The sequence below is a fragment of the Equus asinus genome, chromosome 3 (genome assembly GCF_041296235.1).
Source record: "Equus asinus isolate D_3611 breed Donkey chromosome 3, EquAss-T2T_v2, whole genome shotgun sequence".
NCBI lineage: Eukaryota > Metazoa > Chordata > Mammalia > Perissodactyla > Equidae > Equus > Equus asinus.
Genome location: NC_091792.1, coordinates 34,006,716 through 34,025,463, shown reverse-complemented (window position 1 = coordinate 34,025,463; position 18,748 = coordinate 34,006,716). Strand labels below are relative to the sequence as shown.

Below are 18,748 nucleotides of genomic sequence, written 5' to 3'. Positions count from 1 at the left end.
TATAAGTAGACATCCAGAACCCATATTCTCTCCTCGTCACTTTTGATAGGTTATGTAGAGTTGACATGACCAAAAGGTATATTTGGCTTGGGTGCCATCTTCAATCCTATTCTTTTTATCTGGGATTTTCTCCCAAGAGTGTCTCCACGGTTGTTACTAGAAATTTATCAACTATTCAAGGATTGGCTCCTGTTTAGGGGTTAAAAGCCCTGTTGAATGATGCCACAGGCCAGGGAGCATCCACGTTTCACTGATGTTCCCTGCAACTTCCACAGGACAGACTCTTGTGACACTGCAGAGAAGGCTCTGTTCATGTATTGCCTGCTCCCCTCAGCAGAAAGCCCGTTGTCCTTGTTTGTGTACAACGTCAGATTCCTGTGGGAGATCCAGGTCCCTCCACAGGCTGACATTTCGCCGATCTGGATGTGCAGGTTCACTTCCGTGGCCTGCGGTTGGCTCCAGCTCCCCCGGTCTGGCCTCCCACTGCAGCGGCCCTCCACAAGGCCTGGCATTGTGTTCCTTGTCCTGAGAAGTTTCCTGGCTCCACAGTGGATGAATGCTAGAGCCGCTGCCACAGGAATTGTTCCTTGAAAACTTGGTGTTAGGTTGTACTGATTGGCCCGCCTCTAAGACAACACTAAATAGAAGGCATTTATACTTTTCAGAGAAGAAAATAAAAAACCTTACCAATATATATTTCTTCCCAAGATGCTCTGTTGTTCTGTATTATTTTAAACAGCCTCTTCCTTCCATATCTTTTGGGCATCTGCACCTGAAGTTAACACTGGTGGGATCATAATTTAGATAGAGTTGTCTCTGCCTGTGTCTTTCACAACTGCCTTCAATAATATCATCTCTCAGCTTACTCTTTAAAAGACTAAGACTCTCTTTAAAAATAAAGGATCCTAAACTGTAAAACTTAAGCTTTTTTTAAGTTTTAAAAATAACTTATTTCCAGAGAATATAGGAGAACGTAAAGAAGAAAAAAGAATCATTTATAGTCTATCCTGCTACCCAGAGACAGCCACTGCTAAGCTGGTGGTGTGTATCTTGGCTGAATTTTTTTCTATTTATATCTGTATACTTTCCTATAAAAATTGGGTCCTACTATCTATACAGTTTTGTAATCTTCTCTTTTCACTTAGCTGTATATTGAGATCTTCTTTCCATGTCAGTAAACATAACTCAATGTTGTTCTTTTAATGTTTTTATAGGATTCAGTGTTTCCATGTGTCATAGTTTCTTTAATCAGTCTCCTCTTGGATATCAAGGGTTTGGTTTGGTTTTGTTTTCCCGAATTGTTGCTAATATGAATGATGCTGGGATAATCCAACTCCAAAAAAGCATTCACAGTTTTCAGGCTTTTGCTGTGAATTGTCTAATTGACTTTCAAAAAGGTTGAATCTACAATTCTACCAGAAGCTATTGAGAAAGAGGGAGAGAATTTCCCAGGTCTCTGTGCTTTATCATTAAAAAAAAAAAAAACTTTTACAAATTGGGAGGGCAAAAATTATATCTTACAGTCAAAACCTTTTCATTTATTGATTCCTAGTGATATCGAGTGTTTCGTTCATGGGGAGGCATTTGCATTTGTTCTTGTGCATATTTTCTTTTACTGTCATTTATCATTCTCTTTAGTGGTTTGTCTGGGTTGGAATTTTTGTTTGATTGTCGCTATTGGGGTTTTTTTTTAATTATGAAAAATTTCAAAACAAAGTAGAAGAAAGCAAACCACCGTATCCCCATCACTCAGATTGAACAACCATTTGCCACGCTTACTTCACCAATCCTTTTCTCCCCGATATTTTAAATCACATCCCAGACATCATAACATTCACTCCCAGATTCTTTGATATATGTCTCTGAAAAATAAGGATATTTTCCACAATACCATTGCATACCTTACAAAATTAGCAACATGTGTGATTGGTTTTTAATTACCAAGAAGTTTCTATCTGTGCCAAGTGCACAGCCGTATCAATGGACTAGGAGGAGAAGGAAGCATATCTGAGCCTTCTTGTCACCTCCAAAAATTAAAGAAGAAAATCTGATGCCTATATAGGTAGTAGAATGAAGGCATGACCTTGGGTTCTTCATCTGCCCACAAGCCCCTTTTAGAAATCCACTCAATCTGCAATGCCAGCCTCAATTTGTAAATAAATGCCCCAGCTGAAGCTTGCCAATGTATAGCTATTATTTCAAGTTTTATTCACTGCAGTCTTTCTTTCTTTGAAAATATGTGGGCCCAACACGATCGATGACCGGGTCCCCAGGCCCAGCCCACTGGGGTCATGGGAGGTCTTCTCTGTTGCGTCTCTTTTAAGCTTGAATAGGGACCTTGCTGTTCAGATGGTCAGAGTTCTCTTCAGGTCAGACACTGGCAATCGTTTTTAATCTTGAGCATCTTCTCCACCTCTGCGTCCCCTGACCTGCCACCCAGGGTTCCTTTATTAAAACAGGTAAATAAATAAAATCGTTCAAGAATAGGGGGGTCCTCATTTCTGTGATGTTGGAAAAAGGAGGACAGTGTTCATGAGCACCATTAAAACTGTTTTCTTTCATTATGGATTACCCTTGTAACTGACTGCATGAATATTAATAGGAAAACTGGCACTGACTTTTATACCGAAAATGTTAATATCTGGACCCATTTCAGAAGAAGCAGCTACACAATCTCATCCAAAATGAAATTGAGGGCCCAAGCCAGAAGTTAGAATGAGCACATACTATCCGAAGTGACGTTTAGTGGTTGCTATACCGGAGAAAAATGACTTTATCAGGATTTAAAAAGTGCTCAAAATTCTTTACAAAATCTTTGGAACTAAGCATTTAATATATTTCAAATGCAGTCATTTATAAACATATTACAAAACACATAGTCTGTACATATATAAAAAATAAATATTAACCATCTGTTATTCTAAATTATTTGCAAATAAATTAACCAAAGACAGTAATATTTGACAAAAAAAGCACTACCTAAAAATGAGGGAAATTGCATTAATCATGAAAATTAAGTTGGAAATGAAATAATGTCATTTGATCTTATTTAAAAATGGAATATCTAAAAATAAAGTGTGGCAGTGTTTTTGTTGTTGAGTTGTGAGCATATTTTCGTGCAAGCTATTCCAGCTTCTCAGAAAGTTTCTTCTGACCTTAGAAGACTTGAGGAATGTCGAGAAGATAGTTATAACCCTAATCCAGATATTTGCCCTATTCCTTGTCTTCAAATAATTCCATCTTTCTTATTTGATATGTTTAAAAGCTTAAAAAGAAAACCTTTTGGCAAAGACTTTAATCTGTTATTGTTAGCAAGGTCTAGGTTTTGTTCAAAGAAAACATTTCTGATTTGTTCTCATTTCCTTTAATTTCATTATATGTATATGGAGATTCCATGTGGAAATTACCTGTATCCGTTTCTATCTGTCACATTCATATTCCACATGTTCAGAAAGTCTTTGAGCTAGAGTAAGGTTTATTCTTGGAATAATTTAGTCTAGCGCCTGTCTCTTCTTTGGCTTTTGGAGGCATGGAAGATTGTTTTCTCAACTGGTGCTTCCTGTTCACTTCAAAATGTTAATGCAGTGTATCACTCCCGGGGTATGTCTCAAGGTCTAAGTGATTCAGAGGTCAGAGTTTTAAAAATACCAGTACAATGGTTTTAGATAAACATATGGAATTTTAGTTCCTAAAAAATAACATGATACATCAGTACAGAAAACTAGTATTTCAGTGACCTGAATTAATAGCTGGGGCTGAGTAGAGATTGAGGCGGGCCCTGTTAACAGGGATAGACTGCGATCTGGGGGGGTGGCCCAGGGTCTGGGATCTGCTGGGGCACAGGTAGCATCTAGAGAGAGAACATTGGCTCCCACAGAACTTTTCCAGCCCAGAGTGGGGATTCTGGCTCTTCGTTCATGATATGTGGCTTCTGAGAAATATCTAATTCAGATCATTTGTTCTTAAAATTTCCTTAAAACAAAATAAAAATTAACCTAAATCTTTTTGGACATATTTTACCCAGGTCTTGGAAAAAATCCTGAAGCCCTGTGATGTTGTATGATACATAGCTGAATAGATAATCAAGTACTTTTACTTGAAAATACACCAATTTTTATATTCATTAAGGAGAAAATTGTCTATGTGTGAAGTCAGAATATCACTTCAGAATGATTTATCTGAAACTCTTACATTTAATAGAATTTCATTCCACCCTGAAATACCTAGATCCTTATGGGTTCTGGGTACAAACTTGTTACAGAACAAAGTCTTCTTTTTTCTCCCTCATTTAATCTTTTCTATTTTCCCTCCCGAAGTTCTATCCTAAAAGTTATGATTATTGTCTTTTAGAAAGAAAAAAAATTATTTATTCTCTGTTGTTCCTTTAAAATTATTGTGTCGTTACTAAACATGAAGCTTTTCTCTTAACTTTCTCTTACATTCTGAATCCACCTTTTCCTTTTTCTTTTTGTTTTGTTTTGCTGTTGCCGTCAAAATGAGAATTCCCGTAACGTTTTGGTTTCAGTGGTGGCACACAGGGAGGGTTGTTTTTAAGGAGATGGGTTTTCTGTTCTGCATGAAGTGGAGCTCCCTGTTGGCACTCAGATGTGAAAGGTGGAAATATTTGTGCCACAATTGGCACTTAGCAAATGTATCGCTATTTAGAGCTATAATCTTTTATGAACTGTTTTATTATTTATTGTAAATCTTTTCTTTTTACAGCCTCTTGCTGTTGACCCTACAGCCCATGTCATCTAATGCCTGGAATTGTCCAGTCACAGTGACAGGAGGCCCCTTTCGTATTTTAACCCTTAGATTTTCTACAGGAGCAAAAGAAAAATACGCATTCAATGTCCGTTTTATTTTTATCCAGAAAAGAAACTTGAGTAGATAAAAGTTTTGTATTTTCTAAGTAACAAAAGGCAGGAAAAGTCATGGGGGAGTTGAGCGATTCTGAGTCTACACCAACAGCTTCCAGATGCTGCTTCTGAGTATTTATTGAATATTTTTACGAATTAGCTGAGTCTTCCAGGTAGCCTGTGTTCGACCAGGCCCAAAGGGAATATGTTGTGGTAGATGATGATTTTGTTAAATGAGAATAAGTGACCATTCCCTCGCTCATTAGCTGTTAGTTTCAACCTCCTCCTCTACCAACTTTTTACAAAAAACAGTAGTTCGAAATAAATCGGTTTTTTGACCATTTTTGCATTTTTCTACTTCTTTAGCTCACTTTCTGTTAGAGGGGCTTTTTCAGAGTGAAATGACTGAAGTTCAGGCAGCTAGGGAGTCAGGAAGTGAGAGCCATGCAATACTCCCAAACTGGCTCCTCTTCTAGAAGAATTCGTAACTGTCTAAGTTACCAGATGAAGGACGGTACAAACGTGCCCCAGAGTCACATACATTGTAAAGTCTGCATTTCATTTATTATTTTCCTTCCTGGGAAGATGCAGACCCGGTTCATGTTGCGTCGGCCATCTCCTGGCACGTCCCTCTCTGCCGCCCTCTCCCACCCCTGGCAGTTCCCGCAGCATGAATGAGGTGCCAGCTTTGTCCAGTGCAAAGCTGGGCATCGCTGAGAGCAGATGGGCTTCTGCACTTCACAAACACGCTCAGGCACAGGAGAAGAAAAGGAGCTTGAGAAATATCTCAGCATTCTAGACATTACATTGCTCAGTGCTAAGTTACAAGTACAGTGTCTTCTGTCCTCAGAACATGAGCGGAGAGTTAAAGATGACCCACGTTATTGGAGATCTAATCCCATTAAACAAGCACATGCTGTATAGGACATGCTCCGAGTTTGGTTTTCCCTCCTTCTCCTCTTCCTAAAACATGAATGCAATTTAGGTGGCCAGAAGATTAATATACAGATGTCTGTGTAGCCATAGTGCTACCATGAACTTCATATCTGGGTTGAAGTGGAGGTTTACAAACACCCAATGACCTCATTACCTTCCCCTCTTCATTTAGGCTTAATAACAGAGATGAGCTTGCCCTCAGAGGCATTGGGCACAGGCAGTGGCGAATGTTTACGATGTAAATTGACTAGGCTCCTGGGTTGCAGAAGTTTAAAAAATTGGGACACATCTTAACTTCTAGAGAGAAGTAAAGACTAAAATCACTTTCTCTATTTTTCAGTTGAAAAAGTCCTCCTTCAGGTACCTAGGATCCTGAGCACTGAAATGGCTGCTCCCACCTCCCCTTCATCCCTCCTTCCTCTATCTCTTCCTTTTCGCTCTGTCCATTCCAAGAAGGATCTATGGTTCTGGATTGTCCATGAGTTGCTTCAATGTTAAGAGACCACACAAAAGGCACGGTAGCTTAACAGTAAGAGTGCAGACTGAGATGCCAGCCTGCCTGGATTCAAATCCTGGCTCAGTTCATGGGAAGGGACAATTACATAACTTATATATGCCTGAGTCTCCTCATCTGTAAAATACGGATAATAATAATGGTAGCCACCCCACAGGGTCCTTGTGAGAATGAAGTGATGCTAATGCACACAAAGCACTTCACAGCAGTACCAGATACTTAGTAAGCAATATATGTGTTTGTTGCTATTTTTTATTGAGCAGGTACTTAAACTTTAACATGAAGTATCTTATTCAACCCTTGCGGCACCCCATAAAGATGGGACTTTTAAACCTCTTTTACGATGATGAAACTAAGGCAAGAGAGGTTGTTGACCTGACTAAGGTCACTTGACTGTTAAGTGGCGAATATGGAATTCAGACTCAGATCCTTCTCATTCCAAACTCTGGGCTAAAGCATGTCACTCCCCACCTCCCGCTGTGAGTGGATACAAATGCAGAGCAGAGCATCAGTGCATTTGGCCTGAGACTGATGCTCTGTTAACCTAATATCTTCTTATGGGTAAGACCTTATACTAGGTTTAAGCTGCCTTGACTTGTGAGAATTTCTCCATTCATTCTTTGCCCCATGACATTGCTGGTCCTTCTGTGCATTTTTAGTATACAACGTGACTCCCTTCTAATTCTCGGGTCCTTCAGAAGAAATCTATTCCTTTCTATTCAGGATAAAGCTGGCATCCAGGGTAGAAAATTATTTGGAATGTTGTTTCCTTCAGTGATTGTCTCCCATTCAACTCAATTTCTTCTGAGCGGCTTGGTGATAATAGGGCTTCGCTCCTCACATCAGTAGAAATCTCTGCTGCTGAAGAGAGCATGTGACAATGCAGAGCTAGCCCGTTTCCACTTAGCAAACCGAGAAGGCTATTTCCAGCATGGAACATGGCAGCCTCTGCCTGGTTCGCCTGGAAACCTTAGGGTTAGTTTTAAATGTACCTGTGATCTTTACCTGCCCTGTTTTTAAGCTATTTTTCAATCTGCATGTGTCACTGCTGGTTTGAAACATTGGCCACCAGCCTCACCATGTCCCATATGGACTGCTGCTCTGGCCACCTGCCTTGTCTTCTGCAAGCCCCTAAGGCCGAGGTTCCCGAAAGGGAAATCCTATTCTGTCCCCCCTCTTACTTAAAACAATGCAGGGCTTCCCACTACTGTTAGGACAAAACCACACTCCCCGTGGCCCAGTGGTCAAGTTCACATGCTCCGCTTCCGCGGCCCGGAGTTTTGCCCGCTGAGTTCCTGGGCACGGACATGGCACCGCTGATCAGGCCATGCTGAGGCGGCATCCCACATAGCACAGCCAGAAGGACCTACAACTAGAATGTACAACTATGTACTGGGGGGCTTTGGGGAGAAGAAGGAAGGGGAAAAAAAGATTGGCAACAGATGTTAGCTCATGTGCCAATCTTTAAAAAAAGTAAAACCATGATCCTTGCAAGCGGCGTACCCACCCACTGCTCCAGCCTGCTCTCCCGCTACAATGGGCCCCTGCCAGCTCCGCAGATTGGTTATGTTCTCTCTGTGTCGGGTGGACACTTTCCCCAGCCCCTTGGAACCCTAACCACCCTACTCTCCATTCAGGTCTTAGCTCAGTTGTGGCTTCTGCAGAAAAGCCCTACCTGACTAGGTCAGACCCCGCTGTTGACGCCGCTGCGTGCCCTCTCTTCCACAGCATTAGTCCCGTTCACGTACCCTCACAGGTCTTTGCGCTCCCTGAGATTGGCAGCCGTAGCCAGTGCTGCTGACCGTTGTGTTCCCAGTGCCTGGCACATGGGGACTCACTAAACGGTGACTGTAAAACTGAGGGAAACTGCACATGTTTCTCTGTGGCAAGAAGGGTGATATTTCTAGAAACCTTTTCAGGGGGCCCTCTTGGGACTCTCAGTGTCCTCAAAGGGGGGTCTCCACATTTCACACCGAACAGTTCCATGGGTTCCCCCAAGCTCTCGGATTTCAAGGGAATTTCTATAGAGTCAAGTAACACGCAGGCCCATTGCCTGACCTTTACCCTGTGCCCAAGGGCCACCCCATGGTGTTTCCCATGTGAACCGTCCACTCATGCACGCGGATGTCAATGTCACCTCGTATAGAAGTTTCAGAGTTAATGAGATGGGAACAGAAATCTGACACTCTGGGTTTGACCAACAGCCCTTCAGGGTCTCTACCCCCCTCAGAGTTTTTTGATTCTAGACAGTTTTCTTTATGGAAGAGCCGGAAGTTCACCTGATCACCCCACCTGTCAGCCAACCCTTCAAAATCAGAGCACCCTTTTTTTCAAATTCATTTTATACAAGGAACTAGTATACTTTCTGTCAACTTGTGAGGAAAAGTTGATTAATTTATGCTTCCCTTTGGGCTAGACAGAGAGACAAATAAAAAATAGTTCACATTTATGGAGCACTTACTGTTTACCAGGCCCTATGAAAAGCATATTCCGTGGGCTCTCTTATTCAGTTCTCACAGCTCCTCTCTGAGGTGTGAATGCTGGTAGCATCCCATTTTATAGACAAGAAATTAGAAGAATTTAAATTATTTAAATTTATTTAAATTATTTAAATTATTTAACTCAGAGAAGTTAAATAATATGTGCAAGACCACACAGCCGTAAGTGGTGGAGCTGGAATTTGAACCCAGAACTGCCTGCCCTCAAGCACATGCTCTTAGCCACCGTGCTGTGTTGCCTATCCTTTCAAATATTCTGTATCAGTTGCAGGTTATGAGGTGTTTGGCATAAAACCATGTCTCCGCACTCCCCATCACCTACTAGCCTATAGCTGGTTTACTTTTTAAGCCTATTCAAATAGTTTTCTGTTTAAGATATAACTAAAAAGCATGCCATACAAAATTCCATTAAATCTAGCCTAACAGTCATGTAAAACTATATTGTTTATTAATGTATGGTTTACTTTTTAAAAATATGTGTTCCATATTTATCATTTAACCATTTTATGGTTACTATTATTAAACGTTAAAAAGGAAATGTAGTATTTAATAATAGTCACCATGGCCATGTGGCATGTTTAGAAAAGCAACACCCGTCATGCAGTCCTAGCCTTGTGTGCCCTCAGATCTATTCCTTCTCCTGATTTGTGGTTTTGGGTGAGGAGTGGTGGTGCAGCAGCAGCCCTGACCCCTACAGGCTGTGTTTCTCTGGCTTCTGGGAGGGTTTGGCCAATCAGAGGCCCTGGTGGGAGATGAGGGTGGGGCTTAAGGATGAGCTGAGGTATTTGTCCCCCTCTCTCTCTGTCTCCTGCAGCAGTTGCATCTCCTCCATGGCTCCATCTCCCACCAGGTGGCCCCAGCCCCTGGGCTCCATTTACCTCCGCCTTTTGTCCGTCCAGCATCATGGTGCAGGTGGCCTCCTGCTCTTCCTGTCTCTGGGCTGCATTACTGCCCCCATGAACCTTCCACCACCTATGTGCCCAATTCCCTCCGTTAAATCTTCTGTGTTGTAGATAAATAGGGCTTTCTGTTCTCCCAGATGGATTCTGGTGTACCCTCCAGGATTTGCACTTGTGATTGCAATTCTGATTTGCAATTTGGCGGCATGCAAGATGGATGCTGTGATTGGTTTAAAATCCTCTGATTCAAAGCATCCACAGCCTTGGTGTTCACTGTGGCTGTGGTATTAGGGGAAAACCCTGGCTGGGTGTCTGGTGTCTGGTTCTAGTTCTAGCTGAGTCACTAAGGGGAGCTTAGAATCGCTTGCGTTTCCTGGAGAGTGAAGGTGCCCCACTCCGGGGTCCTTTCTGGCTGCCCCATTAGCTGACTTTAACTCCTTCCGAACCAAGACAATTCTAGGATGCAGTCTCGGTTTCTGTGGGGACCAGTGACTTATCTCCTTCAGCACAATGGCCCCTGACTCCAGCTGGCCACCCTTCTGAGGTGTGTTGGTCCCTGAGGGGTCAGGTGACAGCACGTGGGTGAGCCAGGGCAGACCTATCACCCCCCTGGGAAGAATCTCAATCAGGCCTTTCTGGTTCTGACCCAGGCGGTTGATCTTCATTTGGGCACAACTCCCTCGCAGAACATACAGTGCAAGAGTAAAATGTACTGTTCAGCTGTCCCGACTGTGGTTTAACAATATTTCAGAGATGAAGTTTCGTATATTCACCTTAAATATAAAACCAATAGGCAGAATGTACAGATGGCACTTGTCTGATGTAATATATTTTCTCTCTCTCCATTTTAAGCATAATCTTCTTATATTCTCTAAACACTATTTAAAAAAAAAAATCCTTATCCAGCACTTGTGTGTGTGTGTGTATATATATATTTGGGGCCAGATGCTCTGGGTATCTCAAATAACTTTAATTTACTAAACTTCACTCCTCCTCTCCCACCCCCAGCCCTTTCTTTTCAGAAGATACATTTAGACAATCACCATTCACCTCCAATTCAAAAGATGTGCTGCCTGGTGAATCTGTGCTTCACGGAAGAATATCAGCACCAGGTATGGAAATGGTGTTGACTTTGCTGCTGCTATTGATTGCTTACAAATTACTTTTCTGAAATGTGTGAATTTTCAGATTCTTTCAGCTTGTATGTTGAAGTTATTCATATGAAGCTGGATTTTTAAAAAGAGGGAGAAACTCAATTTAAACAGCCACAAAGTATATTAAAATAAAATGCAACAGTTAATAAAACTCTTCCTCTTTGCTTTTGGACCTTATTGTTCTTTCCCCGCTGATGTTTCATTCGTGGAGTGAATTTCTTTTTCTTCAAAATAGTGAAGTATGACCTGAAAATGATTTGCTTTACACATTGTCAGTATTTCAGGCAGGCAGCCAAGAAGACATAGGAGGGCACTGGCAGGGACACTGATCTCCAACAGGGAAGGCCGTGACCCCAGTGGGGTGTGGGCCCCCGCAGAGACCACTTTGGTTTCCATGGAAGCAACACAGGTCGTTAAGACAATCTTGCCACTCAGATTTCGCCTCTCTTCTTAGTCACGGTACCTGCATATATCCATCTAAGGCTCCTTTTTGCCATCTCAACATCAAAACATAATTTCTTCTCCATTCTTCCTTTTTCTTTTCTTCTTTCCGGAGTAAAAGGAAAGATGTGCTTGTTGTCCTCTTATCGGCAACATGGCCATCCTTCAGGGCTTGTGTGTGTGTTTTCAGAGTTACTATGAAAGGAGAACATTTGAGAACCACTGCACAGTAGCCCATAATTCCTACCTGCCCCCAACGCCACCCCCGACAGTAATCCAGCAGCTGGGAAACTTCCTGCTGTTGTTACCTTTGTTCCCAGCCATTGAAAGAATTTCAGAAGCTCTTGGTGGCATCCACACCCATTTATTTGTCCAGGGGAGCGGTGGGACACCAAGGCTTTGCGTGTGCGGGAAGGACTCACAGCAAGGTTGTTGGCCGGGAACCCCTGCAAGAATGAAGTCCAAGTGTCCACCCCACACCTGAGGAGGCTGGTTTCCCAGATGGCTGGAGTTCTGAGTGTTTTGCAATGCAGGAAGAGCCAAGTGGCAGCTTGGGAAATACTGGCTTGAGGTATCACAGGGCATTGGAAGTGGTTTGGGAAACAGTGGAGAAAAGGCAACTCTGTCATTCTTTAGTCTTGTGATGGCAGATCCATTTCTTCTCATCTCCAAATCGTCTGGGCACCTGCCTGCTTTTTAGCTTTGCAGGCCTTTCCTATTCAAACACCACAAAGAATGTGCTTACACAAAAACATGTTCCATAATACTTGGTTCTAGAGGTAGAAAGAAAATCTGCTTCGTTGATGTCTTCATTCTCAAACAGGGGCTATTTGAACTACCGTGTACTTCCCACGGTGTCATTTTGAATAGCCATCTCCCTAGTCCCCAAATTATCGCCCTGCTGTTAAGTTGATGGATTGTGACTTTCTAATGTCAAAATAACTGCCTAGGAATTGCCTGTCTGGGTGCTGTGACCCAGCCAGCCAGCATCCCGTGATGTATATACAAACCCTGCTTTGCTGGCTTAATGTTTGGCTTGGCTATATTTTAGGAAGGGTTTATTAGTCGAGTTACAACTCGACCGCAAAGAGTGGTATCAGTAGATGTTTAACTGTGTAGGGGAGTTTCTGTGTTTTGCTTGATAGGCTTATATTACAAATTAGATAAAATCACACGTAAAAAGTTAACTCTTGTTTCAGGAGAAGTCAGCATAACTGGGATTTTTAAAATGTCAATCCAGCATTCCGAGGGAGAATCAAACTCCGTGCTTCCAAAAGCCTCTCTTTAGGCAGAGGATAAGCAAAATGGCTATATTTACAGTTTGCTAAAATAGACAACAAAAAATGGACTTTTTAAAAAATAAGCACGGTGAGAATGCTTTAGAAATGAAGTTAAAATTAGAAAAATTAAAAATGATAAGGACCACCTGTGATCACAAAGTTCTCATAACCTGAAGACATGATTTGTAAAGAAAACCTCAATAATTTGGAGTACTTGTGGAGAAGAGCCATCTGAATTAACGGAAGATTGCAGTATGGAGACTTTTTAAGAAAACATTTCTTTCAATTCTAGACAGTGGTGCCTGGCCATCATATACCTACTGGAGCGCCCCAGTCCCTTACCCACAATTCCGAAATCTGAAAAGCTTTGACCAACCACAATTTTTTGAATAAGTTACTTAGTGGCAAAACCTAATGGGAGGCTGTTTATAGTCTTTATGTATCACACCAAGGGTGAAATTCATACATTTTTAAGTTGCAGAAATATCAGTGTACTTAATTATGAAGGCCCATTGGAGTGTTACATAAAATATGTCTTATGCACTGTCTTATACTGAAAGGAGAAAAAGTATGAATCCTAAAATGCCTCAGGGCCCAGGGGTCTCCAGTAGATATTGTGGACCTACATGTGTTCCAGTACTCTGCTAAATGCAGTGCTGGGTACAAAGAAATTGAAGCTACAGTTGAGGATCTTAAGGTTCTGAGGTGAAAGAGTCATGGATTCTTACGAAAAATTCCAGAAGACCCCAGTGAGCAGCAGATTGCTGAATCCTTGGAGAACATGTGGCAAGGAGGAGGAGCCCAAAGGGGATGCTCTAGCACTGGGACAGCGTTATTAATGAGGGCCCGGCTTAGAGAGAAGAGGAGGAGGAGGATAGGAGAGGCAGACAAAGGGCTGTTTGACTGGTTTGGGAGACTGGTTAGCTTTGCTCTAAGCAGATTGAATTAGGGAATGATAGTGGCTGTGCAGGAATGAGGAAGCCAGGAAGGAGACAGCTGGCTTTAGTGACTAGGCAGAAAAATAATTTGTTGTTAGTATATAAATAAAAGCTTCAGAGTCCTTAGAAATCTTCTCTTGGGTAGTTTAAACGGTACCATTAAAATATTATTTCTATTCTTTGTGCACTTAGCAAACTTCTTCCTTCCATAGATAATGCAAAGATAAATGTCAGCCTGGAGAATTATCTCAGATTCCCAGTTAGTAGAGACCATAATCAATGAGGTCTAATGTGCCTAGTTCCAGTCTAAGAAATCCCTTGCAAATGCTGAAACCCATTGCATTAATTCAACACTGTATGTTGGTTATATATTTATATCCTTCTGTCGGTGGAGTGAAATTCTTTTCCAAACTCATGTAGAGTAGGACCAGGAGGCAGGGCAGGTGCGGGGTATGAGAACATCGTTAAAGGCCTGAGAGCCCCAGGCCAAAGGGATCCATCCAGTGTGCCACGATTGTGTTTCAGGCTTGTGGAAAACGAAGCAAGCCGTGTGGGGGATAGCAGAGTGAGGAGAGGTGGGCAGGACTGTGGACTGTGAAGAAATCGAGAATAGCACAGTTAACTAGGCATTTGCCTTCGGCAGATGGTTTCTGAGACACACAGCTGCCACCGTCCCAGAGAAACAGAATAAACACAGAGCTTCGCAGTGTCCTGGCCTCGAGTGTTGCCACTATTTCTAGACTGACTTTCCTGAGAACCAGAGAATGCTCATGAGCCAAGACCTAACATTTTTACTTGCTGTGAATGTCTTAGACAGAGGTAACACCAGGAATCCTTAATAAAATGATGAGTTAAAAGCTGCTGTCACCTTCTGCTGGAGGGGTGCGAGGACAGAATATCCTTAAAGTCGTGAATTGATTACTGAGGGCACCCTGGGTGGTGATGTTGCTGGTGGGGATTTTACGAAAGAAATAAAAGAGCTTTCCTATTATGAGGGAGATAGAAATTACAGACTGTGTATAATTTAATGTACTGTGTCTAATTTATACTTGTCTCCCTTTGTAAAAGATTTACGTTAATAGTAGAAAGATTCTGGAGTCAGGGCTTGAAGGGCGGTTCTGTGTGAAGAGTGGACCCATTACTGTTGTACCTGCAGCTGTTTGTGTGTTTCCATCATCTTTCCACAAGCAAAGGCTGTTAAGAGAAGAATTTATATCTCAGCACTGCTTTTAAACAATGTGGCGTTTCAATTCTGTTTTATTATGATTTCGAAGTTCACAGTGTGTTTGCTCTGTATTAAGCCAAAAAATGAAAACACAACCAGAATAGGTGTGAAGGAAAATATGAGTCTCCATGAAATTCTTTCACAGTGTGGAGTCGCCGATGCTTCTGTTTGTTATTTCACATGGATCTTAGGGTTAGACAGTGTAAAACATATCAGCAATTAATTTGTAAATCTTTACCCTCATTATTTGCTAACTTCCCTTAAAAAAAAACTGCTCTTGTTATTGTTGTTGCTTATAACATACAAACGAGAAGCAAATAACCTGGGGAAAATTTAGTTCAGGATTTGATATCCCAATCAGGATCTGACATTGAATAAAAAGGATGGTTTGGAAGGGTCTCTCTTGTCCCCGGGCCAATTCTTGATCCATTTTCCTCTCTCTGTTCTGCTCATCAATCTAATACAAGTGGTGCCATGTCATATACTTTTCTGAAATCTAAATAAATGTTGCCTTGCATTAGAGTGCCACCCGCAACTAACTCTCAGCCTGCCACGCTCCTAGCCAGATATGAATGACCTCTTTCCAGACGGTTGGCATAAAAGATGTGCATGTCACCTTCTTTTATGTGAGGACTTCCCAACTCATACCTCGAGAGAGAAAGACATGCAAAGCTGTCCTGGATTACAGCAAAGTGTTTTCTTCAGTCCTTTTTCAAACAAGCAGATTCTTTTTCAATTCAGACTGAGTCACAGACAAACATTAGAACATTAGGTGGTGTTGGTGTGTATCATTTTGTAGCTTAAGCCCCTTTTTGATTAAACGAATTTGTTCTGTACAGAGAAGGAAGCTAACAGTTATCAAGGACCTACTAAATTGTCAGGCACAAGATCTATGTCATCTCACTGAATTCTGAAAACAACTCATTGAGCCATAAGAGTTATGCTGAACTTACAAGTGACTAAATGGAAGTTCAGAGAGATTTAATAACTTTTTTTGAGTTTTATTGAGATGTAATTGACATATAACACTGTATTCGTTTTAGGTATACAACATAATGGTTTGATATATGTATATATTGGGAAATGATTTCCACATAAGTTTAGTTAACATCCATTGCCTCACATATTACCAATTTTTTTTCTTGTGTTGAGAACTTTTAAGATGTGCTGTCTTAGCAACTTTCAAATATACAATACAGTATTGTTAACTGTACTCACCGTGCTGTCCCTGACATCCCCAGAGCTTACTTATCTTGTAACGGGAAGTTTATACCTTTTGTAGAGAGATTTAATAACTTGTTCGGAGTCATACGGTTGGCAAGTGACAGCATAGGAATTCCAGAACTGCATAGTACCTTTTCTCTCGTTCTACCCTGTCCTGCTGCCAACTAAGTCAGATGGCGCGTCACTGGCAGTGAGCAAAAGGAGCACATCCCCAGTGCTTGCCCACACGCCCCCACAGCAGGCATTTGAGGTATCCACTGATGGATTGCCGCCTTTTAGTTAGGAATAAAAAGTCGTCCTTTAAGTAAGATATTTCACAGAATTTATGAGATAAGAATGTAGTGTTTATTAATATAATTCTGATTTTTTCTTCTCCTCTTCCATTTCCGTCTTTTCTTTCTTCCTTTAATACTTGATATCTGGGAATCATGCTCATTCAGAACCTCTCTCTCAGTTAAGAGAGTTATAGAAGCAGTTGTGTTTCTTTCCACTAATCTTTCATGGATCATCTGGGCCATAGAAATCGTTTCTTGAACCTGTGTAAAAACCTCCTGGTTAAATAAAACGTGTCACGCTGCAGTTAGCAGTGCAGAAGAAAACGCTCTAGACCGGGAATCAGGAGAATCCAGGTTTAGTCCTAGCCATGTTTCCAGAAGAGAGAATAGAAGACCTCTAAGCTTCTTCCACATCCCCTCTTTTTCAAAAACTACCGTCTATAACAGTACTGTAACTCCAGCCAAGGTTCCTTTATTTTTTGAGGGCCAAAACTGTATACTGGTGCAGGGGAAAATCAGAGTCTGGTCTAGGAGCTGAAATTCTACCATCTCCACTAAGAGTTGGGGAAGGGACAAGTCACCATATGTAATTCTTGAAAGACACAGTATTGAGTTCCGTATTGACTGGGAAGGAGGCACCGGAAAGGCTTCTGGGAAGCTGGAATGTTCCATTTCTTTAACTGGCTGCTGATTACATACAAATATAATCTTGTGAAAATCCACCAAGCTGTGTACTTAAGACAGTATTTCTGCTTTTGTTAGGGCTAATTGGCTTATTCACAAATAAGTGGGTTAGATGCCAAGTGGTCACCTCCAGGCCATCTATACAAGTGCACGTGGATTCCAGAGACTCTGACAGTGATGATGATGACAGCAGTCTTTCAGTTACACAACTTGTAGTTTGCAGCAACATTTCCATTTGTAGCACAAACTTATTTCTCTGAACTGTATGGCACGTAGGTTGATATATCTGATTCCTCTTGTGTTTCGTATTGGGAAACTATACTGCACTGCTTCTAGTATCTTTTTGATGTACATGCAATAGATGAGCTCTAGCCATTGGGGCCATTTACTAGAGGGAGAACTTTTCATTGTTACAGATTTTCCTGGTCCAGATAATGTTATTTGAGGCTAAAAATGATGTGCTCACAACTCTTCCCACCTGTCCCTCGTCAGCCTCGTTTGGTTTTAGTCAGAGGTAGGTGAATTCCACTAAAAACTTCAGTAAAGAGAAAGGGCTTGCATGAAGCCCTGTCAGCTCTGTGTGCAAGTTAGCCCTCGTCAAAAATGTAACTAACCAGGTCTCAGCAGACCAACAGTGTGGGGTGCGCACCCTGAGGCACAGGCACACTTTTTTTTTATACAAAAGGGGGAAATTTATATCCACTTTAGAGGCCTCACCTGGGCTATCTATGGAAACCCAGAAAAATAGAGAAAAAAACCTGTCATTGTTTGGCCAAATGCCGTTATCTCCACCCAGATGGCACAGGGGTTGAGTCACTTGATGGTGAAGATAACCTTCAACACTTTCACGTCTGTGTTGTGTGGGAAATGGTAGCATCCAAAAGCCCTTTTAAAAACCCAGTTCGAGGACTTTGGTTCTCAGGTGCAGGTCACCCTCTGGGGCTGTGGCCACCTCGGTCCTGGCCTGGTGTCTTTCTGTGGGCCGAGTAGATGTGTTTGTGCTCACATAAAATTTTCCACACGCCGTTTATAAGGCCTCCGCAGTGCCTGTGGTGGGGTTTTTACTTTTGCAAAGACTGTTGAGGTGCCTGGAGAATGAATAGTGCTGTAAAAGGCCAGATTCTTGAGTATGTGTAATGGATGATGGAGAGTAGTTGTTTGAAAATTGCAATGTAGTGACCCTGGCTTCAGTTTGGGACTAGCTAATTCAATCTACCAGGCCTTTTCTGTATATACAATATGTTCTTCCATTCCTTTGCTATCAAAAATACATATTCTCATTTCATGCAATTTCTTCTTTGTGTTGATGCCTTTTCAGGGCAGCAACTGCCCTCCGGTAACCAGGGTAGAAAAAAAAAGAAAAGTCATTCCACTCGCAGACTAGACCATCTATTTTCATTCAAACAAACCCATTCTGTATTCCCATATGTAGGCCAAACAGGTGCCTCTCCATGGTAAGAAAGAGACCCCCACCTCACACCAGAGCCCTTTCTTGATGTAGTTATTGGAATAATAGTCAGGGGCTTCATTTTTTTTTTTTTTTTTTTTTTTGCTGTTCTCCCTTATGCAGTGTGTTTCCTCAAGCAAGGTGGTTAGCATTTTGGTTCTCAATTTACCATCCAGAAAAAAAAGACATTAACTAGACGCACAAAAATATGGGCAGTCTGCATTTGCTTAATGCTGTTAGGTTTACCGCACCATCCCTGGAGTTCTGTTGAGGCACCCCACAGAGAGGCCCCTCAAGCTTTTTCAAATTCAACAGGTCCCAAAGTAAACGTATTATTTCCCCTGCCTCCCGCTGTCCCCATACCTCCCCTGCAA

At 41.8% G+C, this 18,748-nt stretch overlaps 1 protein-coding gene across 11 annotated transcripts in view; it reads left to right on the top strand.

Annotated features, from left to right (window-relative positions):
• ZNF827 (zinc finger protein 827) overlaps positions 1-18,748 on the top strand; it is a 163,537-nt gene that overhangs the window by 95,456 nt on the left and 49,333 nt on the right. For all 11 annotated transcript variants that reach the window (XM_044767168.2, XM_044767172.2, XM_044767171.2 and 8 more), the window contains exon 8: positions 10,715-10,818. In XM_044767168.2, the coding sequence (XP_044623103.1) occupies positions 10,715-10,818 (104 nt within the window). The remainder of the gene's footprint in view (positions 1-10,714; positions 10,819-18,748) is intronic.